This window comes from Cannabis sativa, chromosome X, assembly GCF_029168945.1.
Source record: "Cannabis sativa cultivar Pink pepper isolate KNU-18-1 chromosome X, ASM2916894v1, whole genome shotgun sequence".
NCBI lineage: Eukaryota > Viridiplantae > Streptophyta > Magnoliopsida > Rosales > Cannabaceae > Cannabis > Cannabis sativa.
The window spans coordinates 15,793,723-15,812,239 of record NC_083610.1 but is presented as its reverse complement, the minus strand read 5'-3'; the positions used below and the strand labels follow the sequence as shown (position 1 = coordinate 15,812,239).

General features: G+C 37.7%; 2 protein-coding genes across 2 annotated transcripts; one reads left to right on the top strand and one right to left on the bottom strand.

The window, feature by feature from the left end:
* The first annotated feature begins 234 nt into the window (after window positions 1-234).
* LOC133031887 (uncharacterized) lies at window positions 235-1,955 on the top strand. The gene is made up of 3 exons (XM_061105647.1): window positions 235-967; window positions 1,047-1,148; window positions 1,242-1,955. The coding sequence occupies exons 1-3, from the start codon at window positions 911-913 to the stop codon at window positions 1,743-1,745; spliced, it is 663 nt and encodes a 220-aa protein (XP_060961630.1). The 5' UTR covers window positions 235-910; the 3' UTR covers window positions 1,746-1,955.
* A 12,817-nt stretch (window positions 1,956-14,772) lies between these two features.
* Window positions 14,773-17,984, bottom strand: LOC115702384 (uncharacterized). Its single transcript, XM_061105721.1, has 5 exons — window positions 17,809-17,984; window positions 17,575-17,697; window positions 16,209-16,380; window positions 15,284-15,373; window positions 14,773-15,157 (listed from the first exon to the last, which is right to left on the bottom strand). The coding sequence occupies exons 1-5, from the start codon at window positions 17,899-17,901 to the stop codon at window positions 14,988-14,990; spliced, it is 648 nt and encodes a 215-aa protein (XP_060961704.1). The 5' UTR covers window positions 17,902-17,984; the 3' UTR covers window positions 14,773-14,987.
* Window positions 17,985-18,517: the final 533 nt, after the last annotated feature.

Sequence of the window (18,517 nt, the reverse complement as noted above, 5' to 3'; positions counted from 1 at the left end):
AAAATATAATAGGTAATCAAAAAAAAAAATTATTTTAAAAAATTTGTAATTTTTAATTTAAATAAATAATATTAAAAAAATAGTATATATTATAAAATATAATAGGTAATCAATTTTTTTTTTTAAAAAAAAAAAATTGTAATCTTTAATTTAATTGAATAAATGTCAAAATTATAAATTACTAATTATTGTTTAATTTTAAAAAGTAAGTAAATGATGAACTTTAAAAAGGTTGTAATTTTTAAGAAAGGGGTCAGAGGTAAATACGAGGGCAAGAATGTTGAGGAGGAGCTCTCCAAAACACAATCTGCCAAGTTACCGATTGAGGTGCACGCAGAGACTGGCACCCCCGTAGGCAAAAACGGAAAAAAATTCAACAATATGGCCAAATGGATGACTCGGACGTCTATCCCCATTAATAAATTCAAATGGGAAGATGTCAGTAGAGCTGACATCAACGCACTCTGGGATAGACTTGAGGTATGCCTTAATAATTTTTTTAATTTCTAAATTACTATACTCTTATTAAATTGTAATTAATGTATTAATGTGTAACTTTTTGCAGACCAAGTTTGTCCTCCCACGAGATAACCCTACATTCGTAGACTACGGTGAGTACGAGATGTCAAAGGGTTTACGTGACTGGAGGGCAGACTGCAAGAAGAAGTGGATACAAAACATTGAGGAGCTTGGACAGGAGAGGGCCGACATGTCACCTCCTGAGGGAGTAACTCAAGAGGTGTGGAGTGACTGCATCGCTTATTGGAGCACAGACAAACAAAAGGTACATTTTTTAAAATTTCTAATTTTGGTAATGTTTAATTTATATAGTCAATAATAAATAATTAATTGTTAGAAAAATTATTAATTTCAGGCGAGAGGAGCGAAAAATAAAGAAAGTCGGGGTAAGATGAAATTTCTAGGAGGCTGGGGCTCCAAGCCTATTGTTTCACATGTTGTCGAGGGGGTAAGTTTATATTTAACTATCATTCATTTAAATTTTTCTAGTAAAATAACAATACTAATATATTTTCTCTTGAAAATAGGCTAACCCCGACACAGGAGAACTGCCAACTGCGGTGGAAACTTTTCAAAAGTTTCACCATAAAGGCAACGATTGGCGCAACGAGTTCGCGCAACAAGCTTACGTAAGTTTACGTTTTAATTCAATTTTTATTTATTTCTTTCAATTTATTTTGTGTTAAAATTAACCATTTAACTTTTTTGTTTAATTGTTTTAGGAGCAAATGGTTGAAATAGCGGCAACTCAACCAGCGCCCACTGAAGATGAGCCCGAAGAGCCTGCTGTCGATCCTACACAGTACCCCCGAGACTTACCTGTTATGACGCAAGTACTCGGGGAACGATCTCGGCATCTTAGAGGCTTTGGCCATCTCCCCAGACTGAAGGGAGTTGGGGCCAAAAGAGCACCTTCCACGCATCCTTCAGCCCAACCGACTGTTACAATGGAACAGTACGAGGCTTTACAGAAAAAAGTGGAGGAAGCGGAGCAGACAACTCAACATACGCGGCAGCAGTATGAGACACAACAACTCTACCTCAGACGATTCCAAGATCAGTTTGAGTATCTTTCTCGAGCTGTGCCGGGTTTCAACTTGCCTCCCATGGATCTTCCACCATTGCCCACTCTTGGTGCTGGATCGTCGGCTGCTGCTGCTGCTGGATCGTCATCGCAGCCTCCCGAGACTCAGAGAAACAACGATGACGACATTACCCGCCTATAGAACTGTACTTTTTTTATTATCCGGTTCGAACATTTAACATTTTGTTTATATACTGATTTTAGTAGTAATTAATGTTGGTTTATCTTTTAATGTAAATTATGTTGGTTTATTTTGTTAATATAATATTATAATTATTTAAAAAAAATTTAATTAATTATATTTAATTAATTAATATTTTAATTAATTAAATATAATTAATTACATTTTTTAAAAAATAAAATTTAAAACTTATGCCAGCGCAATAGTGCGCCGGTAAAAAGTGGAAAAAATTATTGGCGCCAACAGTCAGATTGGCGCCAATAGTTTTACCGGCGCACTATTGCGCCGGCAAAAGCTTATCATAGCAGGTTCATGGCGGATAAAGCCATTTTTTAACACCGGCGTTATTTCTTGCCGGTAAAAGGAAGTTTTACCAGTGCAGTTACTATGCGCGCCGGTAAAAAGTCCTTTACCGACCAAGCTTCCCAGATAAGCTTTGCCGGCGCAGTTAGGGTACTTTTGCCGGCGCATTTCTTGTAGTGGGGGTTGGGCCGCTCCCAGCCCGTAGAAATTTTTTATTTTAATGAACTACTACTTATCCTCAAGAAAGGTGACAAGTTTAAATATGGTTTTTATAAGTTAAAGCACATTCGGCCAACGAGACCCGGTACCTTTTAACTCTCAAAAGAATGTTAAGGAATATCATCATAGGTTTTTCGTTTCATCGGGGTTTAAAGCTTTTAAATGTCTCAATCTCCTGACTGAATGGGTCAGGATTCCTCCTTTGCACAAGACAACCCCTACTTAATTATTTCTGAATCACGCAAAGGTGTGCGCCAGCTACCAGAAGGAGGAGTTGAACATTGGAGACTTGGTGACCACCTTTAACTATCGTAAGGCTAAGCTGATCCTGAACCATCAAACGATCAAGGATTTTAATTTATCCAAGGTGTCTTGTACCAACACACAAAATCCAGAGACTAAAAAGAAGCTCCGACTAAAAATCATTACAGTAGCCGAAGAAAAATACAACAAGTATTAATACAAAAAAGAATAAGAAATCCATTATGCCTGCCTTCAGAGTGCTTCTAGGAAGACTAGCCAGGAGAAGATCGGGAAAGAGGCTACGCCTGCCATGCCACAATTTCCCTTCCCGGTGCCCAACTCCGGGACCTCTAGACCCAGTACTTCTGGTGCCCATAAGTCCCCTTTGAATTTTCATTTTGTTCCTCCAGCTCAAGAGTACTCTCACTTACGGTCGGTTGGTTTTGACACAAGGTTATATAGATTTTGTATGCCCCATACTCGGTGGGGTAATAGGAAAAAGGATTTTTATTTTTCTAACATGAGTGGTTTCTTGGGTCGATCTCAAATGGGTTTCGGTCTCCCGATTCCTATTCTCTCAGACCAATCCTGCTACATAACCTCAAGTTAGTTTCTCCCTTCAGATAGTTATTTAGCAGATGACGACACCATCTCTTTAATTTATGAATTTTCTTGGAAAAAAATTAAGGCGTCAGTGTAGGATTAGCGTTCCTTGTTTAATGTCTCCTCATGCTTATGCTTGATGTATTTCATGTTTTTAACTTTCCTCTATTTGGTTTCAATAGAAAAACTCATGCACGACCTCCTGGCCATGCAGAATGCTACATTGAGCCAAAGGTGGCTAATCTTCCATCAGTAGTGGTGACCCCCGAGGGCCCAAATGAAGAAGTGCTTGGTAACCGGGAAGTTGTGTTAATTGAGGAGAAAGAAGAGGAGGTTCCCCCACTCGATTGGAAATAGAAGAATATGGTTCCTAATTCTAAATCTTCTAAGAGGCCTAGGTCTTCAGGGACTCCCGCTCCAAGTACTAACTCTGGGATTCCGTTTAAGGTTGAAGACTTTCCTGCCCCACCTACAATCCTTCTAAACCCCCCCCCCCCAACCTAACAAAGAGCGAGTCCAACTTTGCATTGCTAAACACAATTATGCTGTCGACGAGCTGACAAAAGGAGAGGCAGAGGCAGAGGCCTTGAAAAAGTGGCTGAGGGAGGCTGAGGATGGTCCTTTCTAGGGGGAATACAACAGTGAAGTCTGGGATTTGAACCTTGATCCCATGATTGATTGGTTTAAGCGCTTCTTGAGACCTTTTCTGGCACCCTTCGTGTAATACCCAGAATTAAGAAAAGGATTAGCAAAACCCTAATTAGATAATTATGAGTTAATTGAGAAATTATATTATTATATAGTTCAATATATGTGAAATTATATGAAATTTAACATGTTAAAGACCCCGTTGGTGAGCCAGGGGCATTTTGGTAATTATCACCCGAGAAGGGTAAATTGTTGAGATTAATTTAATTACGTGCTTAATAGAACTATATTATTATATAGTATGCATGTGTTGTCTTTTCAGGTGTGTTCTGACAGGTTGGCGCGGTATAGTCACACCTGGGAATTTCGGGCCGAACCGGGTTCGGGCCCGAAATGTAAATTGAATTGATTATTTGGCATTTTATTTGATATGTGATAATCTGAAATTTATTTGGCAATATTTGAATGTGAAATGGCATTTATGCCCTTGAAAGTGAATAGGTATGTTTTATAAGCCCTAGGGGCAAAATGGTCATTTGACCATATTTGGATTATATTTGATTAAAAGTGATTTTTTGAGGAAAAGAGATTAATTTTCTGGTTGTGTTCTTCTCTCACCCGACCCCTCTCTCTCACTCAAATCCTCTTGATTTTTCAAGTTTGGTTTTTGAAAGAAAAGCTTTATCTTGTCTTGCCTTGGGAGCTTAATTGTTGTAGATCTTGTGCTTGCTTTTGAATTGGGATTTGAGGTAATTTTCTTTGGTTTAAACTTTGTTTATGGCAGATTTTAATTGTGAGAAAAGCATGAACTAGGTGATGTTATCTTGCTTATGCATGTATGATAAAGTTAGAGTTAACTTTGTTTAATTTGAGTATGTTTGTGCTTGAATTATTGTTGTGGTGTTTGGTTGAGCTTTAGTTGAGATTTTAGGGTTTTCTTAACCTAAATCTCATGGTTTTTGTGGTTGGTTGCTGCTGGAAAATGGTTGAGTTGAAGCTCAAATTGGAAAGCTTAAAGTTTGTGAATTTAAGCATGTTTTGAGTTGATTTTATGCAAGCTGAAATCTTGGGTTACTTGGTGGAAATTGATGTTTGAAACATGAGTTTTATTTCCTTGTTAATTTCTAGCATCAATATTTGGTTAATTTGTATGCTTGGTTGAGAAATTGGAGTGAAATGTTTGATTGTTCTTGCTGAAATTCGAAGTTTGCTGCTGGTTTTCTGGGTTCTGCACCCAGATGCCGCGGCATGCTCTGGAGCATGCCGCGGCCCGCTCCTTTGAGTGAACCTGGGAATTTTTCCCAGGTGCCGCAGCATGGTCTGGAGCATGCCGCGGCCCGCCCTCGTGTTTTTGGGCAGTTTATGTTGAATTTTCAAAAATGCATAACTTTGTGATCCGAACTCCGATTCGGGAGTTCTTTATATCGTTGGAAAGTTCGTTCCGAGCTCTGTATGATTATCTGAGTTATAAATGCCATGTTTGAATTTTATGAGTTGAAAATCAGGGGTTAACCCTAAGTGTGAATTATCCCGGATTTGTGTGACTAGGATTACCGGCACCTGATCAGGAGCACCCGGGGATTCGGAATCTCCTTTTATAGCTGGACAACAGGTAAGACAGTAGTTTGCACATAGAGTATGCCCAGTGGCGCTTATGTGAATATGATATGCATGGATGTTTAGTAACCGGGATTAGGGTTATTACCCTAATAGGAACGGTCTGTTAGCCTAGGGTTATTACTCTAGTAGAATATGTGTATAATGCCATGCCATGTTAAATGAAATGAAATTTAAGGATTATGTGCTCAAGGCATAATCAGGTCGGACTCGGTACTCATAACCGAGATGAACCATTTCTAAGGCCTTAATGTAATTAGACGTGTGAGAGCAACACGTGGGTCTACGTCACGTAGATTTAATTAGATGTGTGAACGCAACACATAGGTCTACGCCACATAGACATAAATGGGCATGTTGATATAGTGATTAGGTCTGTGCTATACAGACATATATGTGATTAAGCATAATATTTGTGTTATGATTTATACTGTCTTGCTGGGCTTGGCTCACGGGTGCTCTACTGTGCAGGAAAGGGTAAGGCAATAGCTGATCAGCCATGAGTTTCAGGAGCAAACGAAGAATGTACATGTTCACGCCACTTCAGACCAAGCGGGTTATGGGTCTAGCAGTGTTGACTTTTGTATTCTGTTTTGCCGCTTAGGTCGGCTAGTAAGAAAGAGCTTGTAATAATTTTGTAAATATTTTTGGGATCCCAACTATGTTTGAAAAGTTTAAATATATTACAAGTTTATTTTCAGTCTGTTTAATATAAAAGTTTAAATTCTGCGCTATTTTTAATTAGTAATCCCGGTTAGGGGATTAGGGTTTCATAATCATTTTGGGTAGCGTGCCTAATTATTTAGGGCGTTACAATTTGGTATCAGAGCGCCAAGGTTTTTAAACTTCCTGTAGACCGGCCGAACATGTACATTCGTCGTCAGAGATAAGCTCGACTCATGGTGCAGTAAGTATTGAGAGTAAATACTTGACTGTATGTGTGATCATCTGTTTACCACTTTCCATTTTAAGCAGTATGCAAGCATCTAGAGTATGTATGTGTTATGTGAAGCCATGCTATAAATGTTAACTATTATGTATATATGAATGAGGTAAATAGATGAGTTAGGGTTTAAGGCAATAAGTGCGTAAGTGTGGTATCGGTGCTTAACTCGCTGGGGTTGTTGATTTCAGGGGTACTAGTAATGGACCCTCCGCAATCATCCAGACCACAGGGCGAGCAAGTAGAGCCCGGGGCTACCCGAACCGATCAACCAGCACCGCCTCTACCTCCGCAAAATCCGGGGGATAATGCGGAGGCTGTTAATGCTAATCCTCCTGCTGATTGGCAGCAGATGTTTCATGAAATGCGGAGTGTTATACTTCGTCAAGAAGAAGAGTTGCAACGTTTGAGGCAACAAGCTGTTCCAGCTAATCAAGGGGTACCACCAGCTCCTGTGCCAGTGGTGGGTAACCAAGGGTTTTTTATGCCGCATCGAGGCTCTGTGTTTGAGCGGTTTGTGAAGCTGCAACCTCCGGTTTTTCTGGGAGGTATCGACATTATTAAGGTCGATCAGTGGATGAGCACTGTTACCCGGATCCTCGATAATATGGGGGTGACGGGAACTAAGAGGGTAAATTGTGCTGCCTTTATGTTTCAAGATCATGCCCGCGTCTGGTGGGACATAGTGAATCAAACCCGAGATGTCAGTGTGATGACATGGGATGAGTTTAAGAAACTTTTTGAAGAAAAGTTTTATAATGTGGCTGTACGGACTTCACACCAGGAAGACTTTGTGAAGTTGACTCAAGGGAAGATGTCGGTGGCTGAATATACTCTGGAATTTGACCGATTATCCAAATTTGCTGGTGATTTGGTGCCTACCGATTTTACCAGAAAACAAAAGTATGTTCGAGGACTGAATGCTACAATCAGTCGAGACTTGAAAATTACCACATCTCATGACACTCTGTATAAGAGAGTGGTAGACTTGGCCTTAATTGCTGAAGAGGCCGAGCAGCAAGTGATGAAAGAGCAGGCTGTAAAGGATGTCGCCATGGCATCAAACCCTCCTGCTGGTGGTAACTTCAGTAAGGGGATCGACAGTAGCAACCCTGAGCACAAGCGGAAGGCTGAGGCTTCCGGAGCTTCAGGAGGAAATAGAAAGTTTCGGGGAAACAGAGGTGGCCGTCAAGGCCGCGGGTCCTCATTCCGGTCATACCCTGAGTGCCCTAAATGTAAGAAGCATCATCCTGGTGAGTGCCGAGCGAAGGCATGTTTTCAGTGTGGCGTGGTGGGCCACTTTATCAGGGATTGTCCCCAAGCTAAGAGAGAAGAGCCTAAGAAGAATGTTGCTCAGAACCCGGGGCGACTTTTCACTATAACTCAGGCAGATGCTGATGCTAGTCAGTCAGTTGTGACAGGTCAGTTATCTATTAATGGTTGTGCTTATACTGTGTTATTTGATTCTGGAGCTACTCATTCATATGTATCGAGTAGAGTGATAGAAAGTTTGCATAAGCCATGTGATATTTATGCTTCGGGGTTTGGAACCCTGTTACCCTCGGGAGACCTGATAGTATCCACAAGGTGGATTCGGTCCTTGTCTTTTTGGATTGATGGTTGCGAATTGACCGCCAATCTAATTGAACTGCAATTATCTGATTTTGACATAATCCTGGGAATGGATTTTCTGTCTAAGTATGGAGCAATGATCGACTGTAAACGGAAGATGGTAGTGTTTGAGCCCAAGAGTGCTAACCCAGCGGTGTTCGTGGGTAAAGTTCAGGGGGCGCGCATACCAAGAATATCGTTGTTGAAAGTTAAAGACCTGATGGGTAGAGGTTGTCTAGGGTTCATAGTTACTGCAGTGGACACTAGCTAACCTGTGACATCAGGGCCTGAGGATATGAAATTGGTATGTGAGTTCCTTGATGTCTTTCCAGAAGATTTGCCGGGATTGCCACCTGTTCGGGAAATTGAATTTGTTATTGAACTGGCTCCGGGAGTGGATCCAGTGTCTAAGGCACCGTACCGAATGGCTCCAGCTGAGTTGAAGGAATTGAAGATACAGTTGCAAGAATTATTGAATCTGGGATTCATTAGATCGAGCTACTCACCTTGGGGGTGCTCCGGTTCTATTTGTGAAGAAGAAAGACGAAACCCTGCGAATGTGTATTGACTACCGAGAGTTGAACAAGCTTACCATTAAGAACAAATATCCTTTACCTCGAATTGATGATCTGTTCGATCAACTGAAAGGGAAGACGGTCTTTTCTAAGATCGATCTTCGCTCAGGCTATCATCAGCTGAGAATTCGAGAGGAAGATATCCCGAAAACTGCGTTCCGTACTCGATATGGACACTATGAATTTCTTGTGATGTCTTTTGGACTCACTAATGCCCCAGCGGCATTCATGGATTTGATGAATCGGGTATTTAAGGATTATTTCGTGATTGTGTTTATTGACGACATTTTAGTGTACTCTGAGACGGAAGAAGAGCATGAATTGCATCTCAGAGCGGTTTTACAAAGGTTACGGGATCACAAGCTTTATGCTAAATTTAAAAAGTGTGAGTTCTGGTTATCTCGTGTCTCATTCTTGGGGCACATAGTGGATAAAGATGGGATCATGGTGGATCCGGCCAAGATTGAAGCTGTTCGGGATTGGCCAGCACCGAAATCAGCTACAGAGGTTAGAAGTTTTCTGGGTTTGGCTGGTTATTACCGTCGGTTCGTTGAGGGTTTTTCTAAAATTGTTGTACCCTTAACGGAGCTGACTCGAAAGAATCAGAAATTTGTTTGGACTGATCGGTGTGAGAAAAGTTTCCTGGAGTTAAAGCAACGCTTGATTACCGCTCTTGTACTAACTCTTCCTTCAGATAAGGAAAAGTTTGTGGTATATTGTGATGCCTCGAGACAGGGTCTCGGCTGTGTGCTTATGCAGGCTGGGAGGGTAATAGCTTATGCTTCTCGGCAGTTAAAGGAGTACGAGCAGAGGTACCCTACTCACGATTTAGAACTCGCAGCAGTGGTATTTGCGCTAAAGATTTGGCGGCATTACCTTTATGGCGAGAAATGTGAGATATACACTGATCACAAAAGTCTGAAGTATTTCTTTACCCAGAAAGACTTGAATATGAGACAGAGGCGTTGGCTAGAACTGGTGAAAGATTATGATTGTGAGATTCTTTATCACCCTGGTAAAGCCAATGTAGTTGCTGATGCCCTGAGTAGAAAAGGTCAGAGTCAGCTGAGTTCTATGAAGCAAATCTCTCAACAGCTGGCAAATGAAATGACTCGAGCTCAAATTGAGTTGGTTGTGGGGCAATTGGCTAATATTACCCTGCAATCCACTCTTCTCGAGAGAATTAAAGAAGCGCAAAAGCAGGATTAAGAATTGATAAAAACCCGAGCTAGGGTTTCGGCCGGGAAGGCTAGTGATTTTTCAGTGGATGAAACGGGAATGTTGAGATTTGGGAATCGAATTTGTGTGCCTATGGATGAGAACATCAAGAAAGAAATCATGGATGAGTCTCATACGACTCCTTATTCAGTTCATCCAGGGTCGACAAAGATGTACCAAGACCTAAAAGCCATGTTTTGGTGGCCAAGTATGAAGAATGACATCGCTGAGTATGTTGCAAAGTGCCTTACGTGTCAGCAAGTGAAGGCTGAACACCAGCGACCTGCAGGGTTGCTGCAACCGCTGAAAATACCAGAATGGAAATGGGAAGATATAGTTATGGATTTCGTGGTAGGTATGCCTAGAACCACTAAACAGTTTGACTCTGTGTGGGTCATAGTGGACAGATTTACAAAGTCTGCTCACTTTTTACCTGTTCGGATGAACTTCTCCATTGATCAGTATGCTGAGTTATATGTTAGAGAAATTGTTCGTCTGCATGGTGTCCCAAAGTCCATTGTGTCGGATAGAGATCCGAAGTTTACATCAAGATTCTGGGAAAGTCTGCATCGAGCTATGGGAACTCAGTTAAAGTTCAGCACAGCTTTTCATCCTCAGACGGATGGACAATCCAAGAGAACCATTCAGATTTTAGAAGACATGCTACGGGCATGCGTGCTTGACTTTGAAGGATCATGGGTAAAGTACCTTCCCCTGATCGAGTTTTCTTATAATAACAGCTATCAGGCAACAATCGGGATGGCTCCTTATGAACTTTTGTATGGAAGGAAATGTAGATCGCCCACACTGGGATGAAGTGGGTGAAAGAAAGTTCTTGGGTCCCGAAGCTGTTCAGAAAATAAGTGAGGCAGTTGACAAAATTAGAGCGCGAATGCTCGCGGCTCAGAGTAGGCAAAAGAGTTATGCCGATCCAAAGCGTCGAGACATTGATTTTCAGGTCGGAGACATGGTATTTCTCAGAATATCTCCGATGAAAGGCATAAAACGCTTTGGGAAGAAAGGAAAACTTAGCCCGAGGTTCATTGGACCTTTTGAAATCCTTGAGAGGATAGGGCAAGTGGCGTACAGATTGGCTATGCCCCCAGCGCTGGCAGCTGTACATAATGTGTTTCATGTATCAATGCTTCGGAAGTATGTCTCAGACTCATCCCATGTTCTGAGTTATGAAGCGTTGGAACTACAACCGGACTTATCATACGAGGAACAACCAGTGCAGATACTTGATAGAAGAGAGAAAGTCTTGAGAAGCAAGACTGTGGCACTGGTGAAAGTACTGTGGAAGAACAGTAAAATAGAAGAGGCAACCTGGGAGCTCGAGACGGATATGCAGCAGAAATATCCGGAGTTGTTCAGGTAAATTTCGGGACGAAATTTCTATAAAGAGGGGGTAATTGTAATACCCAGAATTAAGAAAAGGATTAGCAAAACCCTAATTATATAATTATGAGTTAATTGAGGAATTATATTATTATACAGTTCAATATATGTGAAATTATATGAAATTTAACATGTTAAAGACCCCGTTGGTGAGCCAGGGGCATTTTAGTAATTATGACCCGAGAAGGGTAAATTGTTGAGATTAATTTAATTACGTGCTTAATAGAACTATATTATTATATAGTATGCCTGTGTTGTCTTTTCAGGTGTGTTCTGACAGGTTGGCGCGGTATAGTCACACCCGGGAATTTCGGGCCGAACCGGGTTCGGGCCCGAAATGTAAATTGAATTGATTATTTGGTATTTTATTTGATATGTGATAATCTGAAATTTATTTGGCAATATTTGAATGTGAAATGGCATTTATGCCCTTGAAAGTGAATAGGTATGTTTTATAAGCCCTAGGGGCAAAATGGTCATTTGACCATATTTGGATTATATTTGATTAAAAGTGATTTTTTGAGGAAAAGAGATTAATTTTCTGGTTGTGTTCTTCTCTCACCCGACCCCTCTCTCTCACTCAAATCCTCTTGATTTTTCAAGTTTGGTTTTTGAAAGAAAAGCTTTATCTTGTCTTGCCTTGGGAGCTTAATTGTTGTAGATCTTGAGCTTGCTTTTGAATTGGGATTTGAGGTAATTTTCTTTGGTTTAAACTTTGTTTATGGTAGATTTTAATTGTGAGAAAAGCATGAACTAGGTGATGTTATCTTGCTTATGCATGTATGATAAAGTTAGAGTTAACTTTGTTTAATTTGAGTATGTTTGTGCTTGAATTATTGTTGTGGTGTTTGGTTGAGCTTTAGTTGAAATTTTAGGGTTTTCTTAACCTAAATCTCATGTTGTTTGTGGTTGGTTGCTGCTGGAAAATGGTTGAGTTGAAGCTCAAATTGGAAAGCTTAAAGTTTGTGAATTTAAGCATGTTTTGAGTTGATTTTATGCAAGCTGAAATCTTGGGTTAATTGGTGGAAATTGATGTTTGAAACATGAGTTTTATTTCCTTGTTAATTGCTAGCATCAATATTTGGTTAATTTGTATGCTTGGTTGAGAAATTGGAGTAAAAGGTTTGATTGTTCTTGCTGAAATTCGAAGTTTGCTGCTGGTTTTCTGGGTTCTGCACCCAGATGCCGCGGCATGCTCTGGAGCATGCCGCGGCCCGCTCCTTTGAGTGAACCTGGGAATTTTTCCAAGGTGCCGCGGCATGGTCTGGAGCATGCCGCGGCCCGCCCTCGTGTTTTTGGGCAGTTTATGTTGAATTTTCAAAAATGCATAACTTTGTGATCCGAACTCCGATTCGGGAGTTCTTTATATCGTTGGAAAGCTCGTTCCGAGCTCTGTATGATTATCTGAGTTATAAATGCCATGTTTGAATTTTATGAGTTGAAAATCAGGGGTTAACCCTAAGTGTGAATTATCCCGGATTTGTGTGACTAGGATTACCGACACCTGATCAGGAGCACCCGGGGATTCAGAATCTCCTTTTATAGCTGGACAACAGGTAAGACAGTAGTTTGCACATAGAGTATGCGCAGTGGCGCTTATGTGAATATGATATGCATGGATGTTTAGTAACCGGGATTAGGGTTATTACCCTAATAGGAATGGTCTGTTAGCCTAGGGTTATTACTCTAGTAGAATATGTGTATAATGCCATGCCATGTTAAATGAAATGAAATTTAAGGATTATGCGCTCAAGGCATAATCAGGTCGGACTCGGTACTCATAACCGAGATGAACCATTTCTAAGGCCTTAATGTAATTAGACGTGTGAGAGCAACACGTGGGTCTACGTCACGTAGATTTAATTAGATGTGTGAACGCAACACATAGGTCTACGCCACGTAGACATAAATGGGCATGTTGATATAGTGATTAGGTCTGTGCTATACAGACATATATGTGATTAAGCATAATATTTGTGTTATGATTTATACTGTCTTGCTGGGCTTGGCTCACGGGTGCTCTACTGTGCAGGAAAGGGTAAGGCAATAGCTGATCAGCCATGAGTTTCAGGAGTAGACGAAGAATGTACATGTTCACGCCACTTCAGACCAAGCGGGTTATGGGTCTAGCAGTGTTGACTTTTGTATTCTGTTTTGCCGCTTAGGTCGGCTAGTAAGAAAGAGCTTGTAATAATTTTGTAAATATTTTTGGGATCCCAACTATGTTTGAAAAGTTTAAATATATTACAAGTTTATTTTCAGTCTGTTTAATATAAAAGTTTAAATTCTGCGCTATTTTTAATTAGTAATCCCGGTTAGGGGATTAGGGTTTCATAATCATTTTGGGTAGCGTGCCTAATTATTTAGGGCGTTACACTTCACCTCAAAGATGGTGAGTTATTTTGTTACTGACCTAACTTAGCTTCCCGTATAAGGTTCACGGTCTCTGCTTCTTCCAATTCAGTCTACAAAATTCAAGACATGCGTGTGGCCCTTACCTCCGTGATTTTATACTTTAACACTCTTTGAGTTTTTTGCTTACTTTCGTAGCCTTACTAATCCCTATTATTATTTGTTATTACCAGATTGCTGCAGAACCAGGCTGCCTTTCCAAGACTTTGATCGATCAAGGATTTATTGTCTCGAAGCAGGCTGGCATGGATGGGGTGTTAAAGAAGCTCAGGGAAGCTAAAAGCCAAATGGAGACTCTTCAGAATGACACACTGTAGAGAGAGCTCTCAGGGAGCAGGACCAGGAGACTTTAAAGGCCAAAGATGAAATCATTTCCTCTACCCAAGCCAAGCTGACCTAGGCAGAGACAGATTTGTTGAATGCCTGAGAAGAGGTACAAGGACTGGCGTCCAAGCTCAAGACCCTTAAGGACTTGCATAAAGCTAACATTCATATCGCGACAAATATGTCAGTGGAGCTTAAGGAGCTACGTGAGTTCCAGGACCAAGCCAAGAAGGAGGTTGTGAAAGCCACAAGAGATGCCCTGTTGACTCTTGTGACTTGTAAGCATTGTGCAAAACGCTTCAAAGACGGAGTCTTCATGTGTTGGAAAATCAAACAAGTTTGAACCTTGCCTAACTTTCATGCCGGATCCTGAGGCTGTCGTCGCTCATTTCTAAAAGAAAAATAAGAAACTTAAACAAATATTGGTTGAATGAGTGGGTCCTTGCCTTTGTCCCAAGGAAACTAAAGTATCATGATAGAATGGTTTGATCAATTATGTATTCTTGTAATTAAGCACGGATTATATAGATACCGGCATATTATAATTTGGATTGGATTAGGTACTTTATGAAATGATGAAATGAAATTTAGATCTGGACACTCTATAATATAAATGATTACTAAGAAAAAAAAAATAATAGTGAAATTTTATAACATTGGTATGCAATGTAGAACTTATGTACCGTTATAGAATTCCCTTTCTTCTTGGAAGCAAAAGTGCAATATGTTACTGTATGTACATCATTGCTTATAAAAAGTTCATGTAATTTGAGTGGCTGTTCGTAAAGAATACAATAGATTTAATTATTTATTTGCAAGGATATACGATGGTTTTTATACATTATACATCCATGTATAAACGACAGTATATATAATAAAACCATATTGTCATAGAAAGTGAAATGAAAGCAGAAATTTTTGGCTGCTATTATTTATTTAAATCAAAATACATGATAGGACATAAATAACAGCACAAACAAACTATTGAATCAGAGCTTTTAGCCTTTTTTTAAAAAAATAATAATAAATGGGGATTATTTATGGTTTAAAAATCATAATCTTCACTTTTTGGAAGCTAAAGCAATTTTTTTAATAAGTCCATTCCTTTGGAAGAAACAATTCTGGAGAAGAATTCCTTTTTTGAGAAATAACACCACATTGTGACGAAGGTATCGTCACCTCCTTTGTTTTTTTACTATGTTTGCCTGAATTTGTGTTGTTGTTATGGCTTCCACTCTTTCGGTTTGCTTTAGGATCAGCTAAAGAACAAAAATATTTACTAAAATTAAAAATAAGCAATTTAATTTATATAGGAAGATATATATATATAGATATAGAATCAAAATAATTTTAATTTCTATTAGAGAAAGAAATCAAATAAAAACCTTGTCGAGGTGAAATTTGTAAACCTAAAGCTTGGACGTTGAGGTTGAGAGCTTGGACCACACGTGAAGGTAGGAGAACAGGAGCACATGCTGCATCATATATAATATAATTAAACTATATCAATATTTATTTTAAAAAGAAAAACTTATATTAATATCATCAGTTTGCATATAATTAATTGGTTTTATAATACTTTTTTCAAACTAGTTCATAATATTTTTTTTTATGAATAGTAACAGAGAGTATTGGATTTAAGTACTATGTGAATAATTGTTAAATTACACTAGTTTTTATAGCATTAAATTTTAAAGAGAGAAAAATTTGTTTACATATTTTCTTTCAAAAAAAATTAATGTTTACATATTTAAATTTAATAGCATAAATAATTTATTTAGTTACACATACATGCACTTAAATTTTTTATGTAAATGTAAAAATCTTTCATATAATTGTTCTGTTGCATTTAAATTTCTAAAAAAGAATTTTAACAGTAAAAATCACTATATATGTAACTTTTTTGTTAGATTATTAATCTCTTTTTTATTAGGAGTTCAAATGTATAAACCAAACATAACATAAGAATTTTTGCACACTAAAAATTTGCATCTACATATGGAATTTTAAACATAATTTATATAATAAGCTTTTTATCATTTCACAATTTTAGGCACCTAATTAATCTTTTCTTCTTTTACCAATCTACCTATTAAGTTTTAACAAATAAATTTCTAAACTTTTAAGTTTTAACAATGTAAAATTGATCTAAATATATTATACGATAGATTTATCATATACACTTTATTCTTTTATTTTTTTTTTCGAATGCATAAAAAAATAAAAAATTTGACTTTATAATTAGATATACAATACATTTTATTATGGTGTCTTTAATTATATATAGTAAGGTATATATAATATTAATACCTGGCTTTTTATTGTTGTGGGATATTTGGGGAAGGAAAACACCAGTACCAATACATGATTTTTGGGCAGAATCTAGAAAAATGGCTCGCATTCCATGCCCTGCCGCCGATGCCCAATGTTGCCCAAGTTTTGGTCTCTGCGGCGGTTTTTTATTGTTGCTCTTTATTGAGTTCTACAACCACATTTTAGTTACATAATCAATAATTGTAAACATAAGTGTTGGGAGGACAAATATTTTTTATTTTTATTTTTTTTTGAAAGGGGATGACAAACATATTAAACATATATATAATTATAAAATATTAAATAAGTAGCTCTAATTAATAATATTAAACCACACAAGCAAGTTTAAGCACTATATCTATGAAAATTGGCTTTGAACGAGACAAAAGTGACGTTTAAGCTTACAATGCATTATATGTAATTGATACACATATCGTTTCATGCTTTTCTCCTATTTATATTTGAATGTTTCCATTTAAAGTATTAATATGTCAGAATGCTAGCTGATTATATAATTTGGTAAATACTTCACAATTGAAAAATTGTAGCTTGGTTAATGCCTCTTATACGAATTTCATATTTTGATTAAGAAATAAATGTAAGAATATAGTTGTTTTTTAGCTTAAGATACAAAAAAACCTTAATTAAGAAAGGGAAAGTTCATTAATTAAAAATATCAACTATTTTTTTTTTTTGAAGAAAGAACTACTATTTTTCGAAGGGTGCTATATATGGACCATTAATTTATTATATTAGTGACACCGTACCAAATAAATTTATACACTAGAAGGCTAGAAGCTATAAAATGAGAAGTAATTTATTAAGTAAAAAACTTTAAACGTTGCTGAGATGTAACATATATTATAGAATCACCCCATTATAGACTATCTTTTAATTATTCTGATAAAAAGAACAATAGACTCTAAATAACATACTACTAAGTTAATGTTCTGCAATTTAGTCCTCCATATATATATATTATTATATTTCAAATAAAAATCTAAAGCTCATAACTAATAATGTGCACTGTATAAAAAAGTATTGAGAAAACGAAATTCGAACTCACATTTTAAGTCTTTTAGCCTAATTTCTTTGAGTTGAAAAGACTACTAAACTAAAACTCCAATAATTTTAAGTTCTAGGCTCATAATATTATTGTCCTACAATATATAGCATAATTATTAGAAATAATATTAACACAGCACATTAATTGCTGTTGAAATATGAAGTTTATACAGTATATATACATAAATATATATGTATATGACAACTAATTTCTCTTCCTATAAGGAAACTTAATAAACTTAGTTTATTACCTATTTATATATATACGATTACGATTGAGATTTAAGTATAAAAATACCTTATCAGGAAGTTCTTCAACCGGAAATTTAACGACAGCATGACGACGATCATGATGAAGGTGGTGATGATGGTGGTAGCGGTTGCGGTGGCTGTGTAGTTGAAGCGGTTTTACAAAATGGGTCTAAGCAAGATTTACAAGAAAACATTCTCAATAATTATACTCAATTATATAAATATTAGAACAAATTATTAAATAACCATTAGAGCAACACACATACATATATATATATACCTTTGTATCACAGGCCTCATCCAGAACTTGAGATGGAAGGTACATCATTAGCTGATCACCTTCATCGGCAAAATCAACAACAGTAGCCGCCATGGGAAGGAAATCTTCAAAGTATTGTGAAACTTAATTTTTTATAGAGAGAGAGAATGAAAGGGTATTAAGTTTACGAACTACAAATTCTAAACTGCTACACAACTAATAAATAGTGAACTTGGAGGGACAAGGTAGAGGAGAGAGGGAGAGTCACACACCTCAGCAACTGCTCTTCTAGCAGCGCGTGAATTCAGCTTCCTACAAACGACGTCGTTTTTTGTTAATACTTCGCTCTCTCAGAGTATTTTGTCACCATTATTTTTTAACAAAGGTATATTTTGGTATTATTGTGCGTTGTAATTGCCTTTAATTTCCTTCCTACTATAATTACGTGGAATCCCACGACACTAGTAGTGGGTGATGGTTTTCCTTTACTTGTGAGCTTAATTCCCATTTTGACCTTTTAAAACTTTCTTTAAAAACAATATTATTTTTTCCTAAAAAATAAATGATTAGTACTTCAACAATTTTGCTAATATTTTTTTCTTTCTAACAGTGCACAATGAATCAAATCAATTATTTAGAGAATTCACACCCTATCTTCCCTACCAATTTATGTCCTCATTCTCGCTCCACTTCTAATAATAGAGTAAGGGAATATCCATCTGTTATGGAG